The sequence below is a fragment of the Hordeum vulgare genome, chromosome 3H (genome assembly GCF_904849725.1).
Source record: "Hordeum vulgare subsp. vulgare chromosome 3H, MorexV3_pseudomolecules_assembly, whole genome shotgun sequence".
Classification (NCBI taxonomy): domain Eukaryota; kingdom Viridiplantae; phylum Streptophyta; class Magnoliopsida; order Poales; family Poaceae; genus Hordeum; species Hordeum vulgare.
The window spans coordinates 210,741,944-210,751,902 of record NC_058520.1 but is presented as its reverse complement, the minus strand read 5'-3'; the positions used below and the strand labels follow the sequence as shown (position 1 = coordinate 210,751,902).

Below are 9,959 nucleotides of genomic sequence, written 5' to 3'. Positions count from 1 at the left end.
GACCGCTCATACGAGTCGACGCGCTCATATGGTGCGTTGTCTTCTGTTATGGAGGTGTCGCGATGATTCCTACATTGGATGCATTGCTCCATTATTTTATGGTAGGTCATCATCACATTAAACATGTGCTTTCACTGCCATTTCCTAGAATTCCTTCCATGATATATTATTTTCTCCAAAAGGTGTTACCTGTAGAATACCAACAAAATGAGATGTGCGGACGGGGTTAAATCTCACAAAGCTTACCATGTACGCACAAAATAACTATCAAAATCCTCACATAAAATGGACGCACTCCTTATTTCAATTTGTAAGAGTTGAGGAGTATGGGCATCTTCATAAGACATGACTTGCGTCCTTACAATATCGTAGCACATAGTTAAAACTATTTCAGAGAAGGGCGTCTAATTAATGTAATACTTTAAAAGAAGTAATTAACAACCTTCACATTCACATATACTTGAGACGTATTTAACATACAATACATAACAACGAGGATATGAGGAAAACATTGCCTAGCAACTACATGACAAAATGTCGCCAATGAACAGGAAAAGCCATTTGGTGCCTTCATAGAGTGGGGCATAACATTGAATCCATTTTAAAATTTGAGCGTATTTTCATCACAGACTCCCACCTATTAATGTGAATGGTTTGATTTCTAGGGTAAATGAAGTAGTTTGGCATCGTTTTCTTGTTTTGGCCAATAGCTAGTACGATTGAATCAGAATGTGCCATCAATTCAGGACTAACTTGAGGTGGCAATATCTATTGCAAGACGAATAAAAAAGTTGTAACATTGTGTGAAGCAAGAGTTTATGAAGAGCATATTTAACATAATATATTTTGTACCCAAATTTTGTGAATAACACAAATGATCCTACAACGGCCAAAGAACAATATGCGAGGGTTTGGAAATCTACCTTGAAGATCTACTCCGAGTGTTTGGAAGAGGTTTAAGTGATTTTAGCTCAATAAGAATGGGGGTGAAAACTTGGTTTTCTGAGTTAAATCTCAGCCCCTCCAACCAAACATAGCATTTTCACAACAATTTGAACTTGTGCAACAAATCAATTGTCTTCACCGAGCCCCTAGTTCCATATTCTTCACGTCTATTTACTTTGAGTATCTTGCATGTTTGGAAGAACTTGATCCCTCCCCTTTCTGAAGACTTTGCTATTACGCTATATTTACTTATGCTTTATTGACTTTAGTGTCTCTTGTGATGAAATGTATCCATCTTGTGGCAGTCAAGTTTACTTGTTTCATTTTGTCACTTGCATGCTTTGCAGTGTCCTAAAGACTTTGGTTGCATGCTTTGCTTACCTTTTTCTGTCTGGTCCAAGTTCTCTTCTCTTTAGTTCACGGTTCTTCAAAGAATTTTTTAAACTTAACTCATTCACCCCCTCCCCATCTGCTCCATTAAATAGTCTTCCGCACTCCCACCGCGTCATGCCTCCCTCAAAAATCTCGAGTTCAAAACCATAAAGAAATGCTATGGGAAAGAGGCGAGATAGAGTATGGAAGGGATACGATGTTGCTTCATAACTGTGTTAGGCGAAGAGCAATGGGTTCCGCAACACTGCCAGCCTTCGCCTGCCCCGCCCACCTTTGGTTTCGTGAGAGAAATGAGAAGAGGGAGCGAAGATTGTGAAATTGCATGCATCCATGGCCAACAACGTTTTGCCATGGGGACCACCAGCAACGTCGACACCACAGGCTCACTTATGGGTCCGACTATTTGGATTCGTGCGCTCACCCACGAAGAGAATGACTGGTTTCTAGCACCGTAACCAGGTCGCACCTAACGCTCTAGGTGGGATCAAGCGACGATCGCGACAACAGAATCGTGCAGTTGGACGAGTGAGCATTCAGGTAATTTGCAATGTTATATATTTATGTATTATTGGTCAACTGAAGATCTAGAACACATGCTAAACTCAGATAGGGGGGGTGTTTATATAGGAGAACAAACCAAATAAAGGTGAATTGGTGGCTCCATCTCCAGGTACAATTTAGGTTAAGACTAGTTACAAAACAGAACTCGAAAAAAAATAGTTACGAAACAGACAATTTATGTCGAACACAAGGCAAGAATTTTAGTACCCTGAAAAAGTTGCATTAGGAACGAAAACGAAGAGGCAAACATAAGGCCTTCCGTAATGGTAGTATCTTGGCACAATATCATAGGCAAAATGCTGACGTGACACTATATTTATTGAGGAAAGAGGAGGTTGTTGTATTTTATTTAGGATACGGCTCTTGCACGGTATCATAGGCAAAACAACTTGTTAGACCAATCACATATTAGTATGAGGCCAAAATCATTAAATACATGCTTACTAAGATACGACACTTAACATACAATACATTAGGATGGTTGTATCTAACGATCGTATACTACCTAGGATACCGCGCTAAGAGACAATGCATTACGGAAGGCCTAATATCCCGGCAAAAAACAAAAAACACAATTACACGACATTAACCGCGAAAGGCGTCCGGACCGAGTGCGCGCCATCTGACCAGGTGACGGCGCCGTAAGCGTACCCCTTGCTGGCCCCGGCGCTCGCAAAACTCACCTCGTACGCCGCTGTCGTCCAGCGCCTCGAGAACACCAGCCGCTCGGGCAGCACCTTCAAAGACAGGCCCGCCGGCGCCTCAACGGTCGCCGTGTACGTGGCGTTCGAGGGGCCGACGTTCATGGCGGTGCGCGACACGGTGACCGCCTTCCCAACTGCGAGCCTCGGCACGGAGATGGACGGGTAGTTGATGGCCGTGGCGATGAGATCTGGCGAGGGCGCGCCACGCGGGCAGGCGAACCCGGCGTCGCCGGAGACCATGCGAACGAGCTTGTCCTTGTAGCCGTAGTAGCAGAGGAAGTTGAGGTAGTCCTTGGCGGTGGTGTCGAACACCAGGCCCGGGCTGAGCGCCCGCAGCGGGCTCATCTCGCCGGCGCCCATGTCGTGCCCGGTCGCCACCGCGCCGGTGTTGCTCGCAACCGGCTGCCCGAGGTTGTTTCTCGTCGTCGCTGCGTGCAGCCACGATCGTTTTGGTTAGAAAAATGCCGATCTGCTTTGCTTTAACTATAACTTGTCTCAGGAGGCAGGCTGACCCGTCCAAAAAAATAAAATTTGTCCGGAGGCTGATTGAAGGGGCACGTAAACGTATGTAGTATTATATGTATACCTGTGGTCATGAGAGCTGATCTGATCATGGAGGGAGACCAGCCCGGGTGGGCGGACTTGACGAAGGCGCCGGCGCCGGCGACGTGCGGACAGGCCATGGAAGTGCCGGACTTGATGGCGAATGCCGAGGGCTTCTTGCCGGCGGGGACGTCCGCCTTGTCTGTGGACGGCATCGCGGCGGCCAGGATGCTGACCCCGGGCGCCATTAGATCAGGCTGTCACCCAAAAAAGAAAGAAAAAACGAAATATCAGAATGCAAGCTACAGATGCCAGATTGGATCTTTCTCTTCTGACATCGCCGGAGACCCATGCTGATCATTGATATTACTACTGACCTTGAGGATGGATTCGGTGAGACCACCAGGGCCGCGCGCTGAGAAGGACGCCACCATGGGCGCGGGCTTGAACAGCTTAACGTCCTCGGTCGGGAGGATCACGGCTGTCGGATTCCTGAACCAGGGAAACATCGATCGTACGTCGTTCACTTGACTTACTTTCTGGTCACTACTCTTTTTTTTTTCTTTTTTTTGCGAGAATTTCTGGTCACTATATACTTTACTTAACACGGAAGGAGAAACTCTCGTTGGGTGACTCACTTGGTGGAGTTGATGTAGTCGAGGATCTGCGCGCCCAAGTCGGCGCCCACCTGGGAGAAGGCGAAGCTGCCGGCGTCGAACGGCACGTCCTTCTCCGTGTCGTCGATCAACACAAGCCCACTCGCCGCCGACCCCTCCGCCACAAGCTTCTTCACCCGCCGCGACACCATCGAGTTCGTGCCCACGCACACCACAATCTTCCCGGATACCTTCTGCACGTCCAGCGATCCCGGATAACAGTTGCTGCAATGCAATGCAATTCGTGACACGCTCAAAATTCATCCCTCTGCACTCTGCACCCGTGACGCTGCAATCTCGTAATTAAGCTATCTTCATTCAAGGTCCAAGATACTTCAAAAAAAAAAAGTACCTTGCCTCGGACACCGGTGTGTATCGGCCTGCCGCTTGTGCTCCGAACACAAGAGGAAAGCGGTCTCCGCTGAGGCTTTGGTTGGAGAAGTTGATGGCGACGCCCTGACATGGAGCCTCATGGTCAGGACGTCAGATTGCAAGAACAAGAAGCACGGTAATGGTACCTTGACAACGTTGCCGTTGCCGAGGACGATGCTGGACTGGAAGGTGCGGTCGATGCTGGAAGCGGCGACGGTGAGGATCCACGGCGCGGAGTTGACGACCGTGTAGGGATTGGGACCGTCGTTGCCGCCGGAGCAGACCACCAGGACGCCCCTCTGGTGCGCGTGGAACGCGCCGAGCGCGATGGGGTCGCTGAGGAAGTCGGACGCGAAGGCGGAGCTCATGCCGATGGAGATGGAGATCACGTCCACGCCGTCGCTCACCGCGTCGTCGATGGCCTTGAGCAATGCCGAGCTGGAGCACCCGCCCATGCTGCACACCTTGTACGTGGCCACGCGGCTCGCGGGCGCGCCGCCCTTGGCAGCGCCGCGGGCCAGGCCGTAGTAGTCCGCGTCCGCCACGACCGCGCCCGCGGCCGTCGATGCGCAGTGCGTGCCGTGACCAACGGTGTCTCGCGGCGAGCCGGTCATCGCGGCCGTTACCGCGCCAAGCGAGGCGTTAGACGACGTGGGCGCTGCCGAGCCGGGTTGGATGCCGTAGTACCGAGCCCCGATGAGCTTCCTGCGGCACATAATACACGGTCGCAGAATTTAATCCGTGATGGTGGGTCATGCAGTACACAACATGGCAGGTGCTCTTAATTTTGTTTTTACATACTTGTTGCAGTTGCTCTTCTTGAAGTCCGGGCCTTCCATGCACAGGCCTCGCCACCTCGCCGGCACGTCCCTCATCCCGGCGTCGTTGAAGCTCTGCGACTCCGGCCAGACACCTGATGACATACGACACCAAATCAAAAAGGATTGGGTGCGCGCGCGCATCAGAATTCACAAGGTGTCATAAGTCGCGCACGTACCGGTATCGATGACGCCGATGATGACATCGCCGGAGGCCCGGCGGCCGAGGCGATCGGTGCGGAGCCCGGACTGCGTGTCGAGGAAGTCCCACGACCGGGTGGTGTGCAGCTGCAGAGCGCGGTCCCGGAACACAGACACCACCCCCTCGTGCTCTGGTGGTGCATGCAGCAACCAAACAAAACAAGAAGAAAATAACCCATCAACTCACGACCATCATCACAACTAACGAAAACCGCAACGAATGGATGGGAAGCGAGGCCGAACCGGACAGCGCGGCGGCCTCCTCCTCGGTGAGCTCGGCGGCGAAGCCCTCGAACGCGTGGTGGTAGCTATGCGTCAGCGACACCGTGGACGGCCGTGGCTCCTGCTCGTCGCTCCGCACGACGACGGACGACAGCATCTCAAGGTGGGCGGCACGCACCGCCTCCACCTCGCCGCCTCCCCCGGAAACGGAAGGACTCCCCATGTAGACGACATACGACTGAAACGATGATGATGCCCGTCAAACAAACCATGCATGGCAACATTCCGATGAACTCTCCTTCCTACCACTTGAGTTATCGCATTTCAGGGTTGAGACTTGAGACACACGCATGCAAGAATTCTACTCCCTCCGTAAAGAAATATAAGAGCTAACAGAGGGAGTACTATTGCTTCTATTCAAAAAAGAAGAGAAAAATCTACTACTGCTAGAGCTACCTCTTTGGTGTGCTGTGCTTCAGCTGAGAGGGATACCAGGAGGCGGTAGGCGAGGACGAGGATGACCAAGTGCGCGCGGTTCGCCATTGGTCCCTCACTCCTGGTCTCCTGCTAGAAATGGAGTGACCGATATGATGCCTGCAGCATGCGCCGGCCCAATTTGTAGCTGGGCCTCCTTCCTTTGGTTTGTTTGTTTATCGGAATCCGATTCATCTGAACTTTCTTTTATGTTATGTTCCTTTTCTCTGGTGCTGCTGCTTTACCTCGCTCTTCTTTTCTTTTCTTTTCTTTTCTTTTCTTGTTGGGTCTAGTCTAGTACATATAGATAGATAGATATAGATAGAAGCTTCTCATGGAAACTGCTTTCTCGTCGTCGTCGCCTCATCGACCACATGCCCGTCTGAGATGATATCCAAGCGCTGCACAGATTGTTGTTCCTTTTCTTCTTCTCAAGAGATTGCTTGGCACTGGGGGGTCGAATATATGCGCTATGACTGTTGCAGTGATTCTCTCGGATGTAAAGGAGGATTTCGATGCGTATATCTCAAGCTTTACTTAGTGCTTCTGCCCATGATTAGAGCTGACAAGTGAGCATTTGGACTCTACTGCTTCTTCACCAGCGGTTGCTGATCAGGAACATAACTAAATACGTACTTGTATTACATAGTGCTATTATATCAAACTCAATACGTGCTGTCGGCCAAGAATCTTTTGCCGTGTCATCATGGTATTTAACCGCACATGTCACTAAAGCTCCGCGGCAGTGCTAACCATGTCGGTGCTGCCTAGTGTTGGACGACGCTGGGGCAGGTCATTTTCACACACCTTATCGAATTGCCTTTGGCAGGTGACACTCGTTTTTCTGGTTGTTGAGCTCTCACCTCAGACAGCACGAATATACATTTTCTAATAGTGGAGCAATGTGTTTCTTCTTTTCTGAGCACTGCTTCTTTTTTTCTCTCTTAAGGATTTGTTTCGTGCTTCATTCACAAAATTAAAAAAAAAGGATTTGTTTCATGCTAGTACTCCCTTCGTCCGGAAATACTTGTCACAAGAATGGATATATCAGTTCTAGATACATCCACTTTTATATATTTGTGCGACAAGTAATTCCGGACGTAGAGAGTATTATTTTTAGAGTCCTTCTTACTTTGGTATGGCAAAAATTATCTTACTTAAGATGAAATGGATCGTCCACGATGATCTGATGATGATGGTCTAATTTTACATTGGGGTGGAGATCCAAGACAGGATCGCAATCAGAGGAGATGAGATGGTGGGGAGCAAAGGGAGAAAGTAGAAGCGAGGGATGCGAGGGTTAAGAGTGTCAAGGGCGAGCACATGAGCAAAAGCTTTTTTGCTCAATGACAATGCTGCATCCAGTTCTCTCTATTCTGCCTGCCTGCTATCGTGTTTCAGCCCTGCCTACTGAATGACGAAGCAGGCTCGGAATCAATATAAGTTATGGTGTTCCACTAGTGGGGACGGGCCTTTAGCCCCGGCCCGTAAGGGGCTTTAGTCCCGGTTCACCAACCAGGACTAAAGTGGGGGACTAAAGGCCGGTGCTTCACGTGGGCGCCTCGTAGCGCCCCAGGGGCAGGCCCTTTAGTCCCGGTTCGTTATACGGACCGGGACTAAATATTTTCAGATTTTGCTGGTTTTTGGGTTTTTTTTTTGAATTAAATTATTTTTGGGTTTTAGGGTTTTAGGGTTTAGGTGTTCGGGAGATTAACGTGATGCCTCGTTTGGTGTTCGGGAATTAGTTTTCATATAATTTAAATAGAAATAATTATGCATATATATATATATATATATAAGATTAACTTATCTAACAAGCGATCATATATATACAATTATATGGAGATCTGAATTATCGGGACTAGAGCCCGTCTATTCGATTACATGGACGAACATCAGTAATGGCCCTTAGCTACACTAAATCGTCCTTTGTCTTCTATAGCTTCCGTCCTCAGAAATCCCGCAAGCTCCTCTGCAACAGCAATCGCGCGTTGCTCTGGTAGGACCTTCGTCCTCATGGCCGTGTGCTATATAAGAAGAGGAGATGAATATGAATATCAATCATGATAACAAAGAATGACGGGTAAAAATAGAGGTGTGAATGTTCATTGTTTACGTCGAATCTGTGATCCTTGAACTCAGAGGTAAACCTGCGAATGGTCTCGCAAACATAGTATCCGCATAGATGTGTTCCCCGTGGCTGCTGGTCGCACTTTACGAGAATAGAATGTATATAATCAAAATAATAATCTAGCATCATAAATGTATTGAAAATTAATAGAAGTATATCATACTACTACTTACCTGAGCCGCTCTGAAGGTCAGTTTCTCAGAAAAGTTACCGGGAGTCACGCACTTGAACCGCTTCCAAACCCTGCCCGACAAGGATAATGATTTGCTAAGTTTTTCATTAATTGATATATCAGAAAATCATCGAAAGAGACCGATAGAGCGCAAGAATGATTAAAATTACCCTTGGAGCATGTCCTGCAGGCTTTGGAACTGTTCCAAGGGTCTCGATAATGGGTCGAAGGCATCAACTCTATCCTTATCAATTTGAATGTCCAACAGAATCCAATGGAAGCTGCACATGTATATATATATATGTGTGTGTGTGTGTGTGTGTGTGTGTGTGTGTGTGTGTGTGTGTGTGTGTGTGTGTCAGTAACTTATCAATTACACTTATAAGTGAATGGACACAACAGAGTAAAGACCATCACCTGAAGTTGTATGGAAACAGTATGTGGTCACAGAAATTTTGATCTATTAGAAACCTTAGAAGGTTTTCCTCCGTCTCCTTGAGTTTGTCAGTTAGCGTCGCTATATGTATTTTATCTGGGTCAATAAACCCAATATTTAGGATGCTCTTACTTTTACAATCCAGAATCTTCATTATGTAATAGAGTACAAGTTATATCTAGACAATGAATTGAAATAACTAAACAAATTATATGTAGACAACGAATTGAAAAACTTACAGACAATAGCAACTCATAAGCGATTTGTCGAGGGCGTCGCCATTGTACATCTGGAAGAGTTCATCAAAGTCGATATGGATTTCTTCGGAGCGGTCGTAGTACTCCCGTGGGACACTCAGCACGATCATCGTTCTCCCATTCTTTGATTCACTTAAGTACCATTTATGCAAGTAACGCATATTTGTTGCGAGATCATCTTTGTTGACCAAAGGCTCTCCCATGACAAACTGTGGCTTAGGGGCTACCACAGCCTTGGGTATCCTGTCGTCTTGGGAAGCCAGCAAATCTTCAACCGAGATACCACATTCATCCGCCAACTCCTTTGCTCTTTCAAAATCTTGCCCCTGCACCGGAGGGGGAACATTCTCGGTTAACACCTTAAGGGGTGGGATCGACTATTTGGCCTGTTGTCTAAGCTGAGGAACGTCTGATTTTTTCTTGCTTGTAGTTGAACTTGATTTGCACCATTCAAAGGCACATCACAAAATTTCAACAATTTCTTACTTCATTTGGTATATTTCGTGCATTTACTTATTTTTTTTGAGCTAGTTGACCCTGAAATTGAAAAGCACTACAAATGACCTCTGAAAATGTTGAAAGTTGGCATGCTATCATCATTTCACCCACATAGCATGTGTTAAAAAGTTCAGAGGGCTACGATAAAAACTGGATGCAGTTCGTGTACAAAACGGACAATCTCTCTCGAAGTAGTAGCGTTTCGAACGAGAACTCATCTCTTACAAAGAGATTTCATTTTTTCGAACTTATTTGAACTCCATACTTTTTGGGTGTTCAAAATGCACCATTCAAAGGCACATCACAAAATTTCAACAATTTCTGACTTCATTTGGTATATTTCGTGCATTTACTTATTTTTTTTGAGCTAGTTGACCCTGAAATTGAAAAGCACTACAATTGATCTTTGAAAATGTTGAAAGTTGGCATGCTATCATCATTTCACCCACATAGCATGTGTTAAAAAGATCAGAGGGCTACGATAAAAACTGGATGCACTTCGTGTACAAAACGGACAATCTCTCTCGAAGTAGCAGCGTTTCGAACGAGAACTCATCTCTTACAAAGAGATTTCAT

General features: G+C 47.1%; 1 protein-coding gene across 2 annotated transcripts; it reads right to left on the bottom strand.

The window, feature by feature from the left end:
• Positions 1-2,275: 2,275 nt before the first annotated feature.
• LOC123443536 (CO(2)-response secreted protease-like) lies at positions 2,276-6,085 on the bottom strand. 2 transcript variants are annotated; one of them, XM_045119949.1, is made up of 10 exons: positions 5,908-6,085; positions 5,437-5,653; positions 5,172-5,324; positions 4,976-5,087; positions 4,321-4,879; positions 4,155-4,258; positions 3,785-4,027; positions 3,524-3,638; positions 3,190-3,403; positions 2,276-3,031 (listed from the first exon to the last, which is right to left on the bottom strand). In XM_045119949.1, the coding sequence occupies exons 1-10, from the start codon at positions 5,956-5,958 to the stop codon at positions 2,475-2,477; spliced, it is 2,325 nt and encodes a 774-aa protein (XP_044975884.1). In that variant the 5' UTR covers positions 5,959-6,085; the 3' UTR covers positions 2,276-2,474. The 2 variants fall into 2 exon arrangements, with proteins under 2 accessions (XP_044975884.1, XP_044975883.1); XM_045119948.1 differs by having other exon boundaries at positions 5,872-6,081.
• Between the last annotated feature and the right edge of the window lie 3,874 nt (positions 6,086-9,959).

What these genes read in the sequence shown, in the direction of transcription:
- LOC123443536 (XM_045119948.1), bottom strand. Translation starts at nt 5,958, where the DNA reads ATGGCGAACCGCGCGCACTTGGTCATCCTCGTCCTCGCCTACCGCCTC. An exon ending in AAGAAGAGCAACTGCAACAA is followed by an intron (nt 4,880 to 4,975) that starts GTATGTAAAAAC and finishes TATGTGCCGCAG; the next exon opens with GAAGCTCATCGGGGCTCGGT. An exon ending in GCAACGGCAACGTTGTCAAG is followed by an intron (nt 4,259 to 4,320) that starts GTACCATTACCG and finishes GCTCCATGTCAG; the next exon opens with GGCGTCGCCATCAACTTCTC.